This window comes from Siniperca chuatsi, linkage group LG4 (genome assembly GCF_020085105.1).
Source record: "Siniperca chuatsi isolate FFG_IHB_CAS linkage group LG4, ASM2008510v1, whole genome shotgun sequence".
NCBI classification, from domain to species: Eukaryota; Metazoa; Chordata; class Actinopteri; order Centrarchiformes; family Sinipercidae; genus Siniperca; species Siniperca chuatsi.
The window spans coordinates 7,951,217-7,973,804 of record NC_058045.1 but is presented as its reverse complement, the minus strand read 5'-3'; the positions used below and the strand labels follow the sequence as shown (position 1 = coordinate 7,973,804).

The following is a 22,588-nucleotide window of genomic DNA, read 5'->3' as shown; positions in this document are numbered from 1 at the left end:
TAAAAAGATAACAATCCTGCCATTGTTTTCCTCCACTGTGTGATCTAATGATCAACTTGGATTGTATGTGGGATCAACTTTAATTTCACACACACAATATTGAATTAAAGCTCCTTCAAACATCACCGTCTCCTCGTCTTACACTAAGAAAGCATCACAGGTGGACAGTCCCAATAAGAACTTTCACACCTCATAATTATGCGATGTGAGACGCAGTACAAGAATGGTGAGGACGGACAGAGGGGCTATTTTAGTGAGCCACTCACATGAGCGCTGGAATCTATATATCTACCCTCTTTCTGCCCTTCTCATCTCAGAAAAAGACGCCTGTGAGTATTTGTCACCTTCTGTATAAGGTAAGGAGTTTTATTTTAAAATATTACAGAACATGAAGAGATAAAACACCAGATGGAGGCTTTTTATTACAATACTTTTGCTAAAAATTGAGAAAACTGATGCTACTCCAAATTCATCTGTATTAAAAAACTATGGGTGAATTGTTTCCGCTAAAACAGCATCTATGTTAATGAAAGGTATAATTTCTTACAACTGAATGTTATTTGCTGTTATCAACTGAAAGCCAGCTCATTTTAAAAAGGAATCTCCTTACATGTGAGTCAGGGAGTTTTTTTTGTTCATGTTTGACATCAGCTGGCTTCCCCTGATCTTGTACAGAAGTCCAAGTAGAAGTTATAAATAACACATCACAGTGTGGATTTGATTTATGTGTTCTTCTTCTTTGCAACATATTCCCATTGCTTATATTTTGTAGAGTCATTTCAATGTAATGATCTGAAATTGACAAATCTTTGCTAAAAAATGTATATAAAAAAACAACATGAATCCTGCCCTCTCTGGTCTTGATTGATTACTTGTCAGGTAATTATAACAATTTCTGGCTTGGTTTTAGGGAGTATTTTTTAAGTCATATAGGTTTGACCTTTAGACAATGTCATACATTGATTGTGTCCCCTGCTATGGAACTGCAACCTATGGTAGGATTTCTAAATCATATGTAATGAAAACTGATGGCCAGTTTTGCTTAATTTTGCTTTTTTTTGTTCGCAGTATGTGTATTCTTCTGTAAAAAACTGATCATTTTCTTCTTCCTTTCTTTTTTACTTTGATTTAACAGGGGGAGAAACACAGAACTGTAACCATGTCTGAAGTGTAAGTACCCATGTCTCATTTACTTTCTTCAAACCAAAACTCAAATTTTAGTATATGAAATTCCAAAAATGTAACAAATTGCACCTTTTCTTTCTCTTCTTGAATTATGGACACCGCCTTCCTCACCGGACAGGTCTTTGGTGAGCTGATTCTACTGTTACAGATTCTACTCAGGCTGTAGTCAGCATTGTATATGTTGTCATTTTTTGTGTTTGTTGAATTATAACATGACTAATGTGCAAAACTTGCGGAGAACTGAACACTGTTGTATATTTGAAATGTTTTGCCAGAAATCGGACATGTATACCGTCTTTTTTTCCAGAAACCAAAGCCAAAGATCTCCGCATCTCGCAGACTGTTCTTGAAGGTATATTATGTGTAACTTTTGTGTTAGTCTTGGATAGTAATGCTGTAAAAAAAATCTTGTTCAAGAATTTACATTCTTTAAGTGCTGTAAACCATATTTTGTCTGGTTGACTGAGGTGTCATTTTGTATGTGCACCAGACCAAACTGCTAAAGAAGGCCATGACTATGTTGGAGTATGAAAAGCAAGTCAGAAAAGATGAACGAGAGAGAACCCTCGCTGAGAGAGTCCCAGAGCTCCTACTGTCAGGCCTGTCTTTGCAGGATCTACAGGTACATTTATCATTGAAGCATTTTAATCCACATAAGGAGTTTTGTTTTTGTGGTTTTTGGCTCTAAAGAAAGTCAACATTAAATCACATAACTGCCTAAACACTTTAAAAGTGTCACTTCACCCAAATCACTTTCCCCCACCTCCTAGTGATATCCAGCTGCAAGCAATTCGTTTTGTTTTTATTTGAACAAGTTTTGAGATATCTGTCACTGAGACTTCTGCTTGCCACCCAAATACAATCAAGGTGAATGTAATTTAGTTTGTGGCGCTTTTGCTTTTGTTCTTTGGTCTGTCAAATTGTTAAATCAGAGTTTGGGTTCTCAGTAGGCCACAGTGTTCCTGTGCAGATTAAGCACTAAAAGAGAGCATTTAAATTGATTGCACGTATTCGCAATGTCTGATGTTATATACGTTTGTAGTATTTGTTTTGTTATTTTGGTTAAATGTTAAATGTGAAACAGTGTACATCTTGGGACGCAAGACAAATTTCAGAAAATATTCTGATAATAAAGTGAAATCAAATCAAAGCATTGAAAAATTACATTTGAAAACGTCAACAGTAAAGCCGCTTGCCAAGAACAATGTCTCAGTTAGTCAGAATAATCCACAGACCTCAATGTCATTTTAATAGGGACCATTAGAAAATACTTCCAATGAAAATGATCAAAAGCAAAGTCCTTGGATTAATCTGCAGATGAAACTAATTCTACAGCAAATGTTGCATGTATTTATATTAATATTATGGTATATTTTATAATCAAATCACTGCTCATACAGAAGTTGTCCAGACCAGTTACATTCAAACAAATTTTAAAACTCTAAAGACTAATACACTAAAGGTTTCTGCCCACAGAATCTTTGCAAAGAGCTACACCAGAAAATTGATGTGGTTGATGAAGAGCGGTATGACATTAATTCTAAAGTGATGAAAAATGATAAGGAGGTAAGTAGTATTTGTGAATAACCGTTTGAGTTTTATCCATTTTCACATCCAATTAAGCATCTTACAAAGTTAAGGGATGCATAGTTTTAAGGTAATTTTGAGGGTGGGTTTGTCATTTGTGTTGAAAAAGATACAGGACCTGTCTCAGAAGATCTTTGAGTTGAAGGGCAAGATGAAGAGACCAAACCTGAGGAGGGTGAGGGTGTCTGCTGACGCCATGTTGGGAGCTCTGCTGGGCTCTAAGGTCAAAGAGTCTGTGGACTTCAAGGCCAACCTCAAGACTGTGAAGAAAGAGGAGGAGAAGGTAAGGGCTGCTGGCTTTAACTTCAATGTATTGCAAAATATTATGTGGTGTCCCTTCAATTCATTCATTCAATCACTGAGGATAGTCCACTCTTTATCAGTGCTGCTTTCCTGGGAGTCCTGGGTACATGTATTAAACACAGCAAATGAATGATAAAACAATTAAAAACATATTAAAAAAAACAGTCTGTACTGTTTTGGTAAGGAAGCTTAGAGTTAGCAGTAGCATGAATCCAGGATATTAACACTAATGCTAAAGCTACAAATTTCTTACATATATGGATGTGAAAGATGGCAGGTTAATTAAAGCAGCTTCACATGATGCCTAAAATGAAACCCTGATGTGAAACCTGAACTGCTAAAATGCTTTTAAAGGAACTAGACTGACCTGAGAAGGGTTTCAAGAATGCAGTTGTACAGTATCTGTGAGTCAGTGATGTTTAGTGCAGATGTACAAAATGGCTACAAATACTTGCATTTTAATCTTTTCACCCCACAGAAAGAGGAAGTGACTGACTGGCGTAAGAACGTGGATGCCATGTCTGGTATGGAGGGCAGAAAGAAGCTGTTTAATGCGGGGCAGTAGATTTTGTGGTGAATTTCTTTGTGAAGGTGTTTGCTGCTCTAAAACTGGTGGAACCAGTGGATCATGTGACTGTTAATCACTTTATAACAGTGAAAATGAAGACCAGGTTAACAAGTACGTTCTGGCACAGTTCATGTTTCAAGTGTATGTGTAAATGGCAATTTAACTGTATGATAATTCATATAATACATACAGTTTTTGACATTATATATGAGGTATTACGAAAAACATATGTATTTAATTTATTAGAGCACTGTATTGCTTTTGTAGTTTTTATCATCTATATGAATTAATGAACACGGCACCACTATTGGCTGTTCAGGTCACCTGTAGTAATGTTACTGGCTTACTTTTTGACAATAAACAGGCAAGAATCAGAGAAAATGCAGATGGGCATATTTGTCTGCAATTATGAATCTGAATTTGTCCAATTTATACTTTGCCCATATTGCCTACAAAAGCGTCTTTTGAATTATTGCCTTTGGATGACAACATAAAACATGGAGAACAACATTTCCGTGTATTCTTGTATTTTCAGAGAATAAATGTTCATGGAGTCTCATAAGGATCCTTGAAAATTAAAGTGGCATTAGACATTATGATGAGAAGAGGCAGTGTTATGAATTGTATATCAAACAATAAAATGTAAATGATATTGCTCAGAGAAGAATGGTCCTCTGTGTCATCACTGCTGAATGCTGTTGCTCTCCTTACAGCACTATTTAAGTATTTGTATACTTGTATGAATCACGGTATACATGGTCTGATGGTATATATCGTCATAAATGTGTCTACTGTCAGAGATTTTGCCATACCATTTGTGCCGTGGTAGCTCTCCTTTTAACATCTCATGGTGTATCAGATAATTGTGGGCAAATGTTAGAAATCAAATATAAGGACTGTTTTATAATAATATTGGATATTTTACGATTTTAGCAGCATACATCTGCTCACCCCTATGCTATATGAAATAAAAAATGGTTTAGAGTACAGGAACTCACCTGCCGTTGAGGTCAAAAAGCTATTGCCCACAAGGTAAACTGTTGAACTTTTGGGTTGAGACTTGATTTTTGGTCAAGGGTTGGAGGTGGATTAAATCTCAAGGGAATGAATGTAAATCAATGTCTCACTTTACGTGACAAAGGGAAGTGTGTGTATGTGAAATGATGTAGCAGTTAAATGTGTTGAAGCCAGGTTTAAACAATGAAACCTGACTTAAATGAAACATTCAAAAACTGTTAACTTCCTTAAGTAGCTTTACTGTACATTATGTTGGAGGGAACAACAATGTGGCAGTACCCAAGCTAGTGGTAAAAAGATTAGTTTTGTTCATTAAAACACTAATAGGTTTGATTTAACGTTAGCTTAGTCATATTTACATTCTCCCCAATATTTTTTATTAACACCTGCATCATTTTAGGCGGGAATACGTTACAGGCTTACATAAACTGTCCCTTCCCTCTGCCTCTAAATCTGCTGTCCTTCTCTTACAAACAGCATGCATCCTTTCCAAACTGTAAAACCACAAAGCCGTTTCAACACAACATCAACAGTCAGCTAGCCATAACGTTACCTCTCCAATAGATTCCCAACGGTTACTCCCCTTCTTCTTCCTCCACGGCGAACGTGCCTGGCCGTTACTACAACTCCTAATGTGGGCATAACATTTGACAAAGGCACCGCCCACATGTGATACCCGCCATTCCGATTGGAGGAACGCAATGTCAATCATCAACGTTCACGGGAACACTGCTGTACATGTACATGGCCTGCCAACACTTTCGACTGTACTAGCTACATTTAAGCCGGATTTAAAACCCACACAGGGTAAGACGACATTTTCTCAATATTCTGATCATTTTGGGATGAGGTTGCCACATCCCTGTAGTTCTGTTTTTTATACGTTGGTCCTTTACCTCGGTCTGGGCGGCCATAATATACGCTGTACTAACGGTCATTTACATAGCAACACGTCCATCCATCCTTCCAGGCTTGCTAATAAGCTTTGCAGAAGCATCCAGTGAAATATTTGCATAATAGCAGTTAGCTAACGTTATCAATCATTATTTTTTGTCCAGCCTCTGAATAACGCTAGTTAATAAGGGTGACTGCTGCAGCTGTCTGCCTCTAGCCTGTCTCTTTTTTAAGACAACCTCTACCCTTTTGCTGGCACTGCCTCCAAGAAGTACCTGCGCCTGAACTCAGATCAGATACACAGACTTGTGACCAAGTGAGGCTTTACATTGCAAGCTGGATATGAGTGGTATTCTGTTTGAATGTGTGTAGTATTTTCACTTCTGTATGCACTAACTGCATAACTTATTTGTTAATTTCTGCTGAATGTGTGCAGGTTTCTGCTGCTGGTGCTTCGGATGTCCAAGTACAAACTCTTTCTGCTGAGGCATGGGGAGGGGGCCTGGAACAAAGAGAACCGTTTCTGCAGCTGGGTCGACCAGAAGCTGAGCGAGGATGGGGTGAAGGAGGCTCAGGACTGTGGTAGGCTGCTGAAGGAGCAGGGCTACAAGTTTGACTTAGTATTCACCTCCATACTCAGCCGCTCCATCCAGACAGCATGGCTGGTGCTGGAGGCTATGGGTCAGGAGTGGGTCCCCGTGGTCAAGTCGTGGAGACTGAACGAGCGCCACTATGGTTCCCTGATTGGCCTGAACCGGGCAGAGATGGCTCTACAACATGGAGAGGAAAAGGTGAAGTTGTGGAGAAGGAGCTATGACATCACTCCACCTCCGATTGATGAATCCCACCCTTACTTCCTGGAAATCTACAATGATCGCAGATACACCACTTGTGACGTGCCAAAGGAGAACCTTCCCCGAGCAGAGAGCCTGAAGGAGGTGTTGGACAGGCTGCTGCCATACTGGGACAGCACTGTGGTGCCAGAGATAAGGAAAGGCAGGACTGTGCTCATCTCTGCTCATGGAAACAGCTGCAGGGCTCTGCTGAAACACCTGGAAGGTATGCTACTGAACTGACCCAAGCTATTATAAACAGTGTTCCCTCAACTTTTGTCTTTGTGCGGTGAATGCATTCAGTTGAATTCAGCAACAGTTTCTGGACTACAGGCTGCTGTTTCTAGTCGTTAGAGTCACTGAATTGAGAAAGACATTTCAGTTCCAGAAATGGAAGGTTGAACTTGTGCAAAAAGGCCAGTGAGTTTATGTTACATTTGGCTGTGCCTATGAAGTCCACGCTGACCTTTCATCACACTCATAAGCTTTAGAGGCTCCATGTGCCATGGGGCACTCAGTAACTTAACACATATCGACTGTTACTTAATATTATGCAGCACAAAATATATACATACAGTAGGGAGTTGTGTTATTGTCATCAAGCCTGTCATCAAGTGTGATCTTAATATTACTGTCCTTATTTCGACAGGTATATCGGATGAGGATATTGCCAGCGTGACTTTACCTACAGGAATACCAGTGCTGCTTGAGCTGGATGAAAACCTCAAGCCTGTGAAACCTCGACAGCTCTTGGGAGACCAGGTGAAGATTCAGGCAGCAATTAAAAAGGTGGAGGACCAGGGAAAAGCCAAACCATCAACTTGAATGCACTAAACTGCCTGTAAGACCCTGTAAGACTTAACATAGCTCTGTTCTGGTTGCTTGTGCGCTGCACTTTTATTAGATACAGTTAAAACTCTTGAAAAGAGTCAAATAACTCATTATATAACATCAAAACGATTTAAAGGATAGGTGTGAAGTTGCTGTATGTGTAATAGTAGCCTGACCTGGATACATGTGTGTGTCACAGGTCAGACTGGTACGACTGGTCCGACAGGGGCAGGAGAAAGTACTGTAAATGTTTCAGCACTGTGTTGAGTTGTATTATGTGTAAGCACTTTGGAAGTGTTTGGTTTGTATGTGATGTTTAAGCTAATTGTCCCTACTTATGCCTGTATGGTGACCCTAAAGTGGTTAATTATTTTTACTCATTGACTCTACCTTACAAATCTTGAAATATCCAGAGAGAAGAAATCTCCTTTCTAGAAGATGCTTTTCTGTTACATTGATAAGCTTTAGGAATATTCCCTTGTATTTAAACATGTGCCTTCAGTATTAACACAGTGCTCAGCTACTTTTTAAAAGCTTATTTTAAGTAGAGCATCAAACAGGTCTTGTGGTGATTTTATTTAAGAATTATAGCAAATCTTACCTCATAGAAATTGATAGCCAGGCTGTTCATTCCAAGAACGGGGTAATTGTGAGCCACAGAAATGCTGTAAATATGCAAAACCACTGAAAACCTCTACTGTCCCACGCATATGAGTTACTCATACTTTTAAATAAGTAAGACTGCTGAAGTTGTTTTTCTATGAGGTTTATGCAGTGCATTAACTCTGACACAAAATAGGCTGAGTTTAAAAAGCTGTGGCTAACAAACATGCCTGTTTGGTGTGATAACTGGTTTATACTTTGCACTTCTTAGGGGATATTATGAGGATATTTCTTTGTTAAATGCAACAACTGTGAATGGTAAATATTCATTATTTTGGATAAATATGGGGGAAAAAATAGCGTTGAATTGTAAAATACAAGCACTATTTTGGTTTTCATTTTAAAATCTAAATTATTATCACACATGTGCAATTTCATGTTGCTTATATAATGTTAATAACATGTGAAAAGCCACTCTTGAGTCTGCACATTATGTCTTATAGCAGCACTACCTTAATTGTCATCTTGTGTTTCTACTTCGGTTGCTACTTCATTGTATGTTGTATTGTGTCTCTTATTTGTCGATGTACAGCACTGAGCATCATTTGTGTCTCCTGTTTTCTTAGTTTGTTGTTTCTCTGCCACTGTTATTTTTTACACTGGTTTGTTAGGTCAACAGGGGGAAAGAGATAAGTTAAGAACATGCACTTGTAGATACTAAAGAGTAGAACACAATGATATATTTGTAATTTCATGTCAGATGATTTAATGTCTTCCCTGCTGTTCTCACCCTACCATATGAGAGTGCATGGTGAAATAAAAGGGAATTAAAATGTTCTAAAAGATTTTTTTTTCTGTGTTCTGTGTACATTTAAAGCTTAATTTTTATCAGATAGTTCATTCAGATCATTTTGCAACAGGAAGGCTTGTCAGATGTCACACTGACAAAGTTGTAAATTTTGTGATGGAGCAATAGAAACAAATCAGAAAACAAAACAACAATGCTGTTTGGGAAGTACAGATATGCCTGCAATTTGGATTCTGGTCGCCTTGAGCCCACTGAAAACAATAAGCAACTGAGTCTGTTTGGCTACCACAGATGGATCCAGAGGAGTGGCTCCTCATTTCTCAACCATTTCTGTAATTTGGCCAAACCAGTGGGGCTGAGCCGGGGAGAACCACCCTAACTGGGTGGAAATGCTTTTAAATGGATACGATGATCAACATGATTCTTATTCCCATCTATGTGGCAACAATGATACCATGTATCTTGATAGACATTATACTGTATGGACCACAGTGTTTGCATGTAGCCATCAAGGCAACACATTTTGTATTGCAGAGGTGCATCATACAGGCATATAATTTCAGTCATTTCTTACCAAACCTGCATTCACACCAGCAAGGGAATGAGTGTAGAAGGACCTAAGCTGCGTCATGAATTACTTTGAAAATGATACAAAAAATATATTTTTAGGACATTTTTTTAATCATTCAGAAAACTCTTTATACAGCGATTTTGTGGTGCGAAATCATGTAGAAAAGAAACCAACCTGACACACAAAGTTTATAATTATCTCAGAAAGAGTTTATCCTAATAGAACCGACATTAGATTGATATTACCAAGAGTTAATTAATCTCAGAAATAATTAACAGTGTATAAACTAAAGGAATCAATGGCATTACAATTTAGATACATCCCTAAAGTTAAACTTTGTACATGCACACACACACATCAGCCCTGTGTGAACATCACTGAGCTGCAGCTTGAGCAGGCGGGGCTGTACACTGCATGCTGTAATTATAAAACTCTGGTTGCTCTCCCTCTGCTGATTTCCAGCAAGAACAGTCACTTTGGTGTGTCAGCCTGGTAAGTTGGACGATGATAATGTGTGATGCTATCTTATAATTTAGTTAATGCAGATGAAGAAGGATGTTATTTTTCTGTATTTAGAGTGACTCGTGGAAGAATTTGAGATTTGTAATCAGAGCTGAGCAGATAATTACTGGCACTAATGACTGCTAACGTTGTGCTGGTTTCCATACATCATTTGATGTCATGACAAGGTGTGTGGCTCATTAACAATGACTTAAACTTAACCAGCTGGTTTAGATCAGGAATTGACAGAAATTAGGTTTGTCTGTTATATAGATACCTCACTCCTCTACTCCCATAGGAAAAATATTTTACATCTGATTTAATCTGGATACGCCTGTCTCAAAGTAGACGTATGCTTTTGAAAAGTTGCAAGTTAATTATTCCTATCATGAATCTTACTTTTAGAAATTAATTGGAGAAAAAAAACTAAAGCAGAGAATAAGCAAAACTTATAAATGTTAAAAGGACTGGAGAGGATGTTGAAACGTCTCCCCTCTTTACATATCTACACATCGTCAGGCAGAGTAACAGCCAACAAGATGGCATGAAATTGTTTATTCTCTGAACAAAAGCTATAAATACCAACAACTAAGCAATAATTTCTTTACTGTAGATGTCCCTTAAGGGACATAAAACGTTACTGAGCTTGATTCAATGCAATAAAAGTCAATTAAACGACTATAGTACTATATACTAATTTCAGTGGAGGGTCATCCAGTTAACTCCTCAAGAGAGAAGTTGAAAATATAAAGCTTGTATCCTTTAGTATATTTCTGCAGCGGGATGGAAATTGGAAGGCACTGCATCCAAGTTGCATACATGAAATGGTATGCAATATTAGGAAGACAGGACCTGCGTTGCTCTAACAGGGGAAGACAGAGAAGTGGCAAATTTCTCATTCCCCTTTCATGAAGTAATTGTACGTGTAAGCTGAAACGTGCATTTTGTGTATGCTTCTGCAAATCGATGGCTTCAAACTCCCAAATTCCTCTTTCTTCCCTTTCCTTGAGGCTTTGCACTTGCATCTGCTCTGTCCAACGCAGCAGTGAATACTATAATTTGACTTTAGTTTCTGTTACTCATATATTGAGCAGACGTCTGGCTGTGGAAAAGCTGTTTGCCGTGGTTGACATACCAAGTCGGAATTCTATTCCTTAGATGGTATTGAAGATAAAGGCTACAACCACATGGGGTTGGAGTGTGTGAGTTTATGACCACGGACTCTTCTCTCTGGGGACTGGAAATGTGTTTGGGTTTCGAGAGCATCCTCTCCCCTTCTTGAAATCAGGATCATTTTACGTCATGAGAGTGAAAACAGCTGCGTGTCTACAGTATAGTACAGTATACATGTGAACAAACAGCCTCACAACAACAATACAAAGAAGAGCTCGGAGCTTGGAAGAGCTTGTATTTAATGACATGTTTAGCTGTGGATGACTTATGTTCCCCATAAAAGCTGCATCAAATTAGCTTGATCCAAACACCAATGCCTATACGGTGCCTGTGACAAGAGAGCGTGGGATATCAGCAAAGACTTTTTAAACAGTTTGAGTTCAAAAGTTGTCGTTAAGAGTTTGTGACTCTTGTGGGAGATTCAACTGCTGATGTTTTAGCCTGAGCACAAATGCGTCTTTGTTGCTTAAAAGTGTTCGACAAGGAGGGAGGCTGTCTGCTCTCTAGTAGTACAGGTGGGACGCTAAATAGCAGAGGAAATGGTTTTCCACATGAACAAATGACAGGAGGGGTAGAGGTGAGTGTTAGTGGCTCTGACATTAATGGAGTCATTCATCAGCAATCAGTCTGCCATCAAGTCTACTTAGATGTAAGAAGAAATAAATTTCCTTATGGCAATACCAGAATGATTTAGAAGTAGCATTAATTTGTCCAGCTGTTCCTATGCCGCAGTTTAAAACTTCTAATATTATAAAATCAGCTTCTAACAGCCATAGTCAGGTTCCTTTTATTGACAGCAATGATGCCAGTAAGCTTTCCAGTACTTTCTGCCTCCCAGCAGCATTATGGAAAGATGATTAATAGCAATCACAATGGAAATATGTTATTCTTGGATTGCCACTTTGTATAGCAGCGGGTATTTCCTAGAGTAAACCATGCTCACTGTCCATGGCCTTGCACCTTGCCAAGCTGGGACACTACAACTAACACTGCCTGTGTACTTCCTTAAAAGGAGGCTGAATACACCATCTCAGCTGATGGGATGCAGAACAGGGAGTGCACATAGCTGCATCTATTTCCATTGAGTACTCGGTCGAGGACCCTCATGTGTCACCAGTCATATTTTTATTCCGGTTTCAACGATCACACAGACTCTAAGTTGTTATCATGGACAAAATACAGCAAGCAACAAACAATTTCCACTTTTTAAAGGTACACCTGTCAGCTGATGATGGACTCCTTGTGTCCTTTTGCTTATTAAAACAAAGCTGAGCTGCAGAGCACTGAGTAGAGAGCTGAAAGCCTGAGTGAGTGTCCTGTTGAACCTACAGAGAGATGATAAGATGCTTGCAAATCCCCACTTTACCAGCTGATGGTCATCAGCCACAAAACAACACACACTCCTTTTCAACCAAACTGTACACAAACATTTTAATAAGCAGCAGAAAAGGTCACCACTACAGTATGTTGTGGCTTGTGAACTGTGGAATTTGTATCCTGGTCAGGGACTATTTCATACGAGACCATGTTTGGTCATGTGGAGTAAGCAGCTGCGGCTTCTTGATTGATTGCAAACGCTTCTCTGGCAACTGTTTATTCTATAAGTGTGTTGAAGCACTTTCTTTATCTTTTAACAAGAACCTTGTCTGATTTTAGGCCGTAGAGTAATCTGATGATGTATTTTTTGTATATTAAGCTGATGCTGTTATTCAGTGCAAATTACAATGAGAGCAACAAATGGATCTCTTTTAATTCCTCAATTAGCCTACCATCCTAACAACTAACATGTATAATAATAAGTCAAAGGTTGGAAAGTATTAGATGAAACAAATATTAATGTTACACTCACTATGTTTGTGTAAGTGCACAGCTATGCAGCGAGCTAACCACTTCCAATAAAGGTCAAAGACAGCGGTTGGCCTTTACAGCTTTACTGGAACTTTACTGGAAGCAATTGTAAATTGTATTGTATTGGATAAATTAAATGATAATGATTTTAAATCAGAAAAAGACAAGATACCATAAACAACTGTAAGAACAAAGGTATTGTAAAAATTTATTAGTACAGTAACACTGGATTCACTGGCTAACTGTCAAATTAGTGTCCCTCAAAACAAAAACCAAGTGTAAAAACGACAAAACGGCAATTTTTTGTTTTTAAACATTGGTTTTCTACTGATTAAATAAACGAGATGTGTTTATCAGTGAGTTTTAAAGGTGCTGGTAGGTGGATTTTGTTATCTTTGGACAGAGCCAGGCTAGCTGTTTGCCTTTGTTTCTAGTCTTTGTGCTAAGCTAAGTCGGCTGCTGGCGGAAGCTTAATTTGTGTGCAGAGTAGTGTCAATCTTCTCGTAACAAAGTGAATAAGCTTCTTTCCTAAAATGTTTGTGTGTAAAAGAGGAAAATACATAACAGTTAGCCCAACAGTAAATTGACTAGCTAGCTTAGAAGGTTGTATTAGCAACACAATAGTCTCAGGCAGCTAGTAAAATGGCTAGCTTGGTTAGCAGTAAATTGATTGCAGAAAATATAGTTATGGTTAGTTATGGTAAAAGAGTACCTACAGATAATTCTCCAACAAGGGTATTTAGGAAGTAGATAAACTATGCCTGTCAATATTTGCTTGGTCATAGATCTGACAAAATGGTGGATGTAACATTGTCAGTTAAACTGCAACTGCTATAGAACTGTGTCAGTACAGTTTATTATTTTATTTTCTGGTTTCCTTTTTGTTACACCCACAAATTGTATTGGGATGATTACAAGAGAGGGAAAGAGAGCTGTTTCCTGATTGAAGATGTGAGGTCTACTGTAACTTGCTAAACCAAATGTAAATCATACATCAGAAACAGTCTTTATTAGAACATAATGCTTTCCTCTGCCTCTTTTTGATGTCTGGAGGAGGATAATGCAATTGATGCAATGATGGGGCTTTTAGTGGAAGGCTTTTAACTTTTGTTTTTCATACCAAGCACTAATGTCTTATAAGACTTATTATAACCTTCAGTGAACCACTTGAGGTATTCTCAGGCTAAATCCTAGTTGGCTTCAGAAACAAAGGGCTCAAATGTGGGCTTACTGTGATTTAACTCCTTTTGATGGGCAACACTGACATGTTATACTTCCAAAAGCAAACAGTTTTTTCCTCAGAGCTGGATCCATTAATCACACTTAATAGGTCACCTAGTTAACTTCAATCATTATATTAAACGTACAAGTCATAAATCCATACCAATATTACTCACTGCCTAAGTATGTACTTTACTCACTCTCAAGTTATACAGATCACATCACCCTATTAACACGTCATATATTCACTAGTTTTTCCCTAAATATGCCAGAAACCCGCATGCTTTTAATAGACTCCCTTAAACCTGCTCGAACCATGGGAAGCCTTTTTTTCTCCTTCTAGGTTATAGCTCCTGAACGTTTTCCCAGTCTAATCTCAAAGGTAAAATGACTGCAGATTTAAATAAGAAAAGTTTTGTAGTTAAAATACACACAGACCAAGTAGAATGTCAGGTTTAGAAAATACGTTTCTTTACCAGATGCAGCTGTTGTTGGAATGTAAAAAAATGGTGTTGTCTGTTGTAGTTATCAGTTTTAATATGTGCTATATCTTGCTTCTGCGTGTGAACATTTGAACTATTAAGATAGCAGCATGCCAGCAATTGTGTCCATTGAAGGAACAGTTCAACATTTTGGGAAATAAGTATATTTCATGGTTCGAGCTCCATAGCTAACTCACAGACAGGAGTGTAGTATCTTCTAATCTGACTCTTTGCATAAAAGCGAATAAGTGCATTTCCCAATGACCACTCTATTCCTTTAAAAGCCATATTGTGTCATAGTGTCCTTGTGTATCTGAACCTCCAATTAAAGCTTGCTTTACAGTTAGCTAGCTGTGAAGTGCTGTGAAATAAATGTTGTATTTAGACATTTGACAGAATGCACACAGAAGTATGTTTTGCCTTTTTAGTTGTTGTCCGTGCCTGGCAATGTGATGCAGCCAGAAGAAAGCCAGAATTGTTTCCTTGTCACTGCCCTTCTTCTCTTGTGACAGTTGATTTGTCGTAAACATCTTTATGAATATTCATGAGCAGTATCTGGTGAGTGTTAGAGGCAGCACTCAGCCATTGGTAAACCAGTGACGAGTTGCCAGCTGCATGCGAGCAGAGTGACCATGGAGAGAGAAAGATGTACTGCACCAATTTTTGTTCCATCAGAGTCAGAGCAGGCCACAGAATGGAGAGCTTACCCAGATGATGCAAATCAGTTACAGATGTATGAATTAGAGACTGTCCTGGGCACCCATCATGTAGGAATGATTTGTGAACTTGATTCCACCTCAAGACAGAAAGACTATAACAGCCTATAACAAGCTGTCCACATTTACATGAGGAGATTACATGAATCTCTTGCAGTTTCAGAGTTTGGAGAGTCTGAAAGCACTGATCATATTGACATTTCTGCCTTTCAAATGTCAATATGATCATTGCTTTCATCTAAAGGGTGACTATGTTTTTACATTTATTTCAGCGTTAGAGCAGGAATAATTCACCGCCAACAATACCTCTAATCCATATAAATCATCTGCCTGGTGACTGATGGGACAACTGTTATAGAGGGGGTAGAAATGTATTTGCCTCTAGCTGCCAGAGTGGCGAGTTTTTAAACTTTTAGAAATGCAGAACTTCGCCGGTCCTGTTAGACCCGGGCCAATCTAAACAGGCCTGGATCACGACTCCGACATGTCTGTGAGCTGTTAGCCTGCAAGTCACCTGCAGTCTTTGTCTGCTGCTGTCCCATAGAGTCCATAATGCTCCAGCTCCTGGCTGAGAAACAGACCAGCCTTTGTCATCTCCAGACCTTAACTGGTCTCATAGAAGAACAGCTGTGAGGGAGTGATGGATAACAGTTAGTCTCATGTGTGACTGCGAGAGAGTTTGAGATGTAATGGTTTTATGAGAAACATGGGTGGTGATGAAAATGACAGCTATGACAGCAATGAAATTGTTCATAATGGTCATGATGACAATGCCACAGACAGTGACAAAATGAACTGTTGTGGTCATTATGATTGCATATGCATACGTCTTTATGTGAACATTGGGAGGACACAAGGTGCCCTTAACATGATGGTTGACTGATGTTGGCTCAGTGTTGTACATACTGTACAGAGATCACATAGCTGGAATACCTCCTATAACATCACTGTGAGGGACACTTTGTGTAATGATGAGGGGTGTTGGGGAGGAGGGGTGAGTGCTGTTGTGGACACCTGCATCTGGTGCTAATCCTGCAAATATTGAAACAGAGCGATAACACAAACTGTATGATTTTATGTCTTAATGCTCCGATGGGTGTTTTTGTATTTTGACAAAAACCTATTAGTGTTTAGCGATTCTCAATTCATCCCAAAAAACTGCCCATCCTTTCTGATTTAAACAAGAATAACAGTCCACAGCCATGCTAGCAGCTACTGTATGTAAGGCATAGCAGTGCTTTGAGCTGAATGCTAACTTCAGCATGCATACATGATCACAATGACAACGCTAACATGCTGATGTTAGGCAGGTATATTTACCATGTTGACAATCATAGTTTAATGTGTTAGCATGCTAAAATTTGCTAATCAGCACTTAACACATAGTACAGCTGAGGCTTGATTGAAATATGATTAGTTTGCAGGTATTTGGCCATAAACCAAAGTATTGGACAAATTAACATTTTGACCTGATGGCACTGGATGAAAAGTTACACTGCATCCTGAGGGGGACATGATTGTGTATACCAAATTTTATAGCAATCCATCCAATAGTTGTCCTGACATTTTACTAAAACCAAAAATATTAACCTTATGGTGGCTCTAGAGGAAAAATCTATTAGGATAATATTAGGATTCATGAACCATGAATATCTATACAAAATTTTGTCCCAGTCAATCTAGTAGGATTTGTTGGGTCTCTGTAATTAATATTATAAAGAGTACGGTCTAGACCTGCTCTATAGGAAAAGCGCAATGAGATAACTTCTGTTATGAATTGGCGCTATATAAAAAAAATTGAATTGAATTGAATGGATGTTGAGATATTTCACTGGATAAGTGAAAACTTTGACCTGATGGTGGCGCTTGATATAAAGTCGGGAATGACCAGCATTATAAGGATTTATCCTCTGGGCAACATGAATGTCTGTACCAAATTACAGAGCAATCCATCCAGTAGTTGTTGAGGTAAATCAGTCTGGACCGAAGCAGTGGACCGACCGTCCGACAAGCTCTTACTTCCTGGACTCTACAGATCATTATGTTTTATACATTAGCAACAACCACTTCTCCAAGCCTCTCCAAACTTCTACAAAGTGGGGAAGTGATGTGTAGAAGAGTGTTGTCCTTTTCCAGGAAAGCTCTGAATTGTTTTGTTACCCATGTAGTGGGTGTTTTAGAAAAAGGCCTCTTTTGGCCCATTCTGTAAGCCTTTGTGACTGTATATGGTGTCGGCATTGTAAAAATGAAACTGCTATATCATTCTGTTCCATTATGACCGACTGCTCACTGTTGGTGGGCTCCTCTTCAGATCTGAAGATACAGATACCTAAATAAAGAGATGATACTGAAGTGGGCCTCTTTATGACACTGCATAGTTTTACATAACCTCATATGATCAAGATGGATCACGCTAACTGTGCTAAACTGCTTAGGACATAAATATATTACATGTATGCCAGATCAGAAACTGTGAGATTAGCGAAGCTTAGTTCACCACTACATGGATGTAGCAGCTCCGATGTAAATCAGTTTCTTCATTGCTGAGAGTTATAATGAACCTCATACTTATCAGCGTAGCATTAAAAAAAAGTTTTTGACAATATTTACAGTAGAACATTAGAATTTGTGGCTCCTAATCTTAAATCAAAACTGCATGCAGAGATATAATAGAAGAACAAAAACTGTTTTGTACTCACTAACACTGCTAGAAGAGTGATGGACTGTATTGCAGCAGGCATTGCATCAATCACATGCTGCATCTTTTGTTTTTCACAATCCAAAATTGATATTCTCTCCTAAACTGTAATCTGTAATTTGGGATGATTACACAGGAAATGTAAAAAAAGGAATACTTGAGATTTATTTGCATCAGATTTACTGAGCCAAAATGTCTGGAAACTCTTTGTTGGTTCATTTTCCTTCCTTGAGTGAGACAGAATTGCAAACCTCTCTGAAATCACACTTCAGAGTTCCTCTGTACTTGTAATGCACTGTATCTGTTGGCTGGAGTTACTGGCAGACTTTCGAGCAGACTTAAACAAAGTGATCAAAGGATGGTTGATGGCAGCTGCTTATTGTGCAGCTTGTAAGTGTTCCATGTAAGAAAAAATGTCATTTGATAAATATTTTTATTGGCAGTGGTTTGGAATTGGCACTCAAAGACTAAAGGTGTTAACACGGTGTTACTCAAGAAGATCTGATTAATTCTTCAGCCCAAGAAGTTGATATTGCATTTAAGTCTATACACTCAATTTATTCAAAGATTGTATCTATGAACACTCAAGATTATGCATCTAAGTTTTACAGACGTGGCACAGGATTTTATGGTCTTACGGAATTATTAGCTTTAGGAAAGTATCTCCTACCAGTGCGGGCAAAAATACAGATTTATTATAACCTTAATAGAGGCCTTTGGTTGCAGATTGATTGGTGTAGATGCACATTGAGCTGTAGTTTATATATTTTGGCAGCCTTATACTAGAATTATCTATAATGCAGAATCTTCAATGAATTTTACATGTACACTTCATCATGTCTGATGTCAGAGGGATGTCATGGAGTTTCAGTAGACCTGCACTAAACAAGAGTAAAAGCAGTTAAGGGTTAATGATTATTATGATGAATGAGGGGTGCTTTGCTCAGGGCTGTCATGTCTGTCCTGCCTCTACAAGTGTAGATTGGGCTGCCCGGTGGATATATGCGCCTCCATCTCCATTTAGGAAAGGAGGTTAGATAGTTGTTTATAATTTGTTTGAACAGGTAGTACCTATTGATCAAGGAAACATACATAAAAAGCAAAGAAACACAATTCGAAAACACACTTATACTCACAACCAACAATTAAGTTCAAAATTAAACAGAGAACGTTAAAAATCTTGATTATCAGTTTCCTCTCGTGGCAGATTTTTCAAGGGGGAAAAGGCAGTGAGATAATTTCCCAAGGACTTAATGACTTTCCAAAATGCCAGAGTCATAAGTGTTTGCAAGAGAGAACAAATAATAATCAGTTTAGTTTTTACTCATAAGACATAAGACTTGTGCACAAATTCCTCTGTTGTCTTAAATTCTGCCAGTCAACCAGACTATTTGTAGATTATTATGGACTATTTTGAGTGTCTTTCAGGCTGCATATTGTGCATCATCTCTGCATCTGGCCAATGGTTTTGCTCCCATGCTCCGTATAAAGCATGGTCCCGCTTGGTCCCCGTTAGGGGGTCGCGGGTGACTGGAGCCTATCCCAGTGACTTTGGGCCTTAGGCAGGGTACACCCTGGACAGTGGCCAACTCGTCGCAGGGCTAACACAGACACAGACAAGGACAGACAACCATTCACTCTCACATTCATTCAATACGGGCAATTTAGAGTTATCAATTAACCTACACATGCATGTCTTTGGACGGTGGGAGGAAGCCGGAGAACCCGGAGAGAACCCACGGTAACACGGGGAGGACATGCAGACTCCACCCAGAGAGATTGTGTGATGTTGGTCTGGTCCGGGAATCGATCCTACGAACCCACGATCTCTTTATTGGGAGGCAGGAGCTTTAGCCGCTCTGCCACCGTGCACCCCCCCGTATAAACATTTTAGAATAAAAAACTGATTTCATCTATGTTTCTCACTTTGACGCTCAATGCTAGAGATGCAGCCTAAAAGACACCCAAATCTACAAATAGTCTAGAATTTGAGACAACAGAGGAATCTGTGCATGTGTCTTATTAGAAAAGCCACATCTGATTTTTACTCGTTCTCTCTTACATAATACATCTGTGTTTGGAAAGTTATCTCACTGAATCCGCCATGGATAATGACTGATATAAACTGATGTACAGTATGTGCATGGTAATCTGGACAGTGGTTTTAAGCAAAGACGGTATTGACATTTGGTGGCAAACAAAGTGGCCTATAAGGGAACAGGTTGAAGAGGACCGAGAAAGTTGGAGGAGGAGGTAAGGGTAGTAGGTATCCCTTTAGAGGAGTGAATTAATTTTGAAGAAAGGAATCCTGAATAAATAAATAAAAAACAGACACAAGAGCTAAAGCACATCAGACAGAAAGAGAGAAAGCAGGATGTAACAAGACGAACCAAGGGAAACACTTTGAGAGAGTCTGAAGTCAAAGATCAGGGAGGGGAAAGTGAGACAGAGGGAAAAGAGCAGGAGTCAGGTTGAGGAGGAGGAGGGAGGCTGAGAGAGAAAGAGAGGGGAGCAGAGAGGCAGGCTTTGCCTTTTCTGGTAGTTAAAGTCGCTGAAAGAACAAGCAGGAATTCTTTGTGCTGCAGAAGGGCTGAGATATAAACCAGACAGTAGAAGTTGATATATGAAGAGAGGCGAGCCACTGCTGTTCATGGACTAAACTTCAGCTACTGCTAAGGTATTGTAAACCAAAAGGGTCTGAAGTTTTTCATTTTTTTATCCATGAAGCTGTCTTGGGTGGTCCCCTGTACTTTGATGTGTTACTGAATTGGAGCTCATTTATAAATTGCTTTTTAATTGAATTCAGCATGTTTTCTTTTTCACAGTGAGGGTTTGTCACTTTGTATTAAACCTCACAAAGCTGTGAAATTGATGATGATGAAATGAAATTCATCCTATGAAAAATCTGCCATGTACTGCAGCAATCAGAGGATTTTCCAAGCATGTGTTTCTCCCGTTGATCACGTATGCAATCCAAGATAAACCAACTGATGCGTGACTGACTGACCGACTGACTGTACTGAATTTAACACAGATGATCTCATATCACAATTGCGTCTTTCAGTGAGAAAGTGAGGAGAATCTTTTGGGCATCATGGACGATGACTTTGACCGCCGCATGGAGCTGAGGAGGCAGAGGAGAGAGCAGATGCGCCTCGAGGCTGACAAGTGAGTGAACCCTCTAAGAACATATTAACAAAAGACAAAACAAAACACATACACACACACACACACACAAGCACATATTTATGGACTTGCACACTCAAGCACCAGTTAAATTTAGTAGAAAAAAGTGAATGCATGGTGAAAATTGTACAAATACTATAAAAGGACTTCCCACATCACAACATCTTAAATTGAAGCCTCATTAGTTTCATCAGTCACTGTCTGACTCACAAAACAAACCTGGTACAGTTTCAGCTTCAGTACACCATATTTGATCATCATTGGTTAACATTCCCTCACTTTTACAAACCACATGTGCAGTTGTTGCCAAAGTTATTAGACACCAGCTGCTCACAGGGAAGTCCCATCTATACTGTGCAGTGTGGTTTAATCTAGTTTAAAAGAAAAAGAGTTTTCTGTTTTTAACCCTGTACGGCTATAAGACAAACTTTACCATGGTGCAATGAATCATTTCAGAGCGCATGCAGATGTTTCTCATTCTTCTCTCCTAATGATCCATTAGTCATGCAAAGTCTTGAAGACAGATGCTCAGTGATCAAGGCTTACTGTGAGTATTTGTGAATGTGTCTGTCTTTAGGTTTATGCATTTTTGCATGAGGGAGTTGAGAGTGCCTGTGTGTCTCCACATGGAGCAGCAGCGTAGAACACACAGGACTTTGGATGGTGCTCAGACGATGACGGCTTAATGATCTCCACTGCCTTTTTCGCTCATTTGGGAGTCAGTCGGCTGTGCTGCTGTTTGGATTTGTCTCTCGCTCTCTGTTGTCTCCCTCCCTCTCTCCTTGTGCTCAGATAAATATTACAATACCGTTAAAAGAGTTATTGCTGACATCCACTCTAGTAGTAAAATGTTCACTCATGACTTGCAGGTTTGGCTCTTTAGACTATATCTTACAGTATAACACAATAAGGTGAAAATGATATACAGTGATATAAACTGTAAGGGAATGCAGAACATGGGCAAAAACTCTAACAATATACACAGTAAAACAGTATAAACCAAACAAACTACTACTGATTCAAAACCATGGAGACCTCATGTGATGTCATGACCCCAGGTAAGTGGAAACAATTAGCAAAATTGTTAACACCTGTAGCTGTCAGCTGCTGCTTCATGCTGAGCTACTTAAAATAGGGATCAAACAGTGGGATGATTTTTCATTAAGACTATCAAGACCAACTAAAGAAAAACATTAAATGTGTCTGTTTTTAGACTTCAGAAAAGAGAAAATATACAGTTGAAACCTGTTGATACTGTATGAAAGTCATTTTTGTACCAGCCCTCATTCATGAACTTTTTCTTGTAATTTCTTTTAGTAGAAATAAAATAGATTCTGTGCAGATTTTATCACCTGGACATTTGATACAGCACTATTGGCATTGCATATTATATCTAATATCCTTTATTCACACATTTAATTTAATTTAACTTCACTATACAGTGATGCTGGGTTAAAAGGTTAAGTTCTTATTGTCAACAAATCAACAACAAATTGATCCTTTTAATAAGTATTCTCTGTGTATCCAAATATACCTCTTCCTTTGTACTATAGACTTCCATTG

General features: G+C 38.8%; 3 protein-coding genes and 1 long non-coding RNA gene across 17 annotated transcripts in view; 3 read left to right on the top strand and 1 right to left on the bottom strand.

Annotated features, from left to right (window-relative positions):
* Positions 1 to 214: 214 nt before the first annotated feature.
* On the top strand, positions 215 to 4,307 carry LOC122874869 (troponin I, slow skeletal muscle-like). Its single transcript, XM_044193347.1, has 8 exons — positions 215 to 356; positions 1,136 to 1,170; positions 1,304 to 1,310; positions 1,493 to 1,537; positions 1,676 to 1,807; positions 2,662 to 2,751; positions 2,882 to 3,055; positions 3,554 to 4,307. Exons 1-8 carry the CDS (start codon positions 267 to 269, stop codon positions 3,638 to 3,640), a joined length of 660 nt encoding a protein of 219 aa, XP_044049282.1. The 5' UTR covers positions 215 to 266; the 3' UTR covers positions 3,641 to 4,307.
* On the bottom strand, positions 2,970 to 5,351 carry LOC122874873. Its single transcript, XR_006377702.1, has 2 exons — positions 5,214 to 5,351; positions 2,970 to 3,032 (listed from the first exon to the last, which is right to left on the bottom strand). It is a non-coding gene; the product is annotated as an uncharacterized LOC122874873 (long non-coding RNA).
* On the top strand, positions 5,332 to 8,666 carry bpgm (2,3-bisphosphoglycerate mutase). 2 transcript variants are annotated; one of them, XM_044193345.1, is made up of 3 exons: positions 5,332 to 5,467; positions 5,991 to 6,613; positions 7,037 to 8,666. In XM_044193345.1, exons 2-3 carry the CDS (start codon positions 6,013 to 6,015, stop codon positions 7,210 to 7,212), a joined length of 777 nt encoding a protein of 258 aa, XP_044049280.1. In that variant the 5' UTR covers positions 5,332 to 5,467; positions 5,991 to 6,012; the 3' UTR covers positions 7,213 to 8,666. The 2 variants fall into 2 exon arrangements, with proteins under 2 accessions (XP_044049280.1, XP_044049281.1); XM_044193346.1 differs by lacking the exon at positions 5,332 to 5,467 and adding an exon at positions 5,491 to 5,870.
* Positions 8,667 to 9,546: 880 nt separating this feature from the next.
* LOC122874777 (caldesmon-like) overlaps positions 9,547 to 22,588 on the top strand; it is a 29,163-nt gene continuing 16,121 nt past the window's right edge. For 11 of the 13 annotated variants that reach the window (XR_006377668.1, XR_006377667.1, XR_006377675.1 and 8 more), the window contains exons 1-2: positions 9,548 to 9,692; positions 20,904 to 21,007. Coding sequence is in view for 4 of the 13 variants with exons in the window: in XM_044193112.1 (XP_044049047.1) it covers positions 20,934 to 21,007 (74 nt within the window). In the remaining 9 variants the exon portion in view is untranslated. Of the gene's footprint in view, positions 9,693 to 20,356; positions 20,517 to 20,903; positions 21,008 to 22,588 lie in introns of those variants that run through there. The other 2 variants (XM_044193113.1, XM_044193111.1) reach the window with 2 other exon arrangements.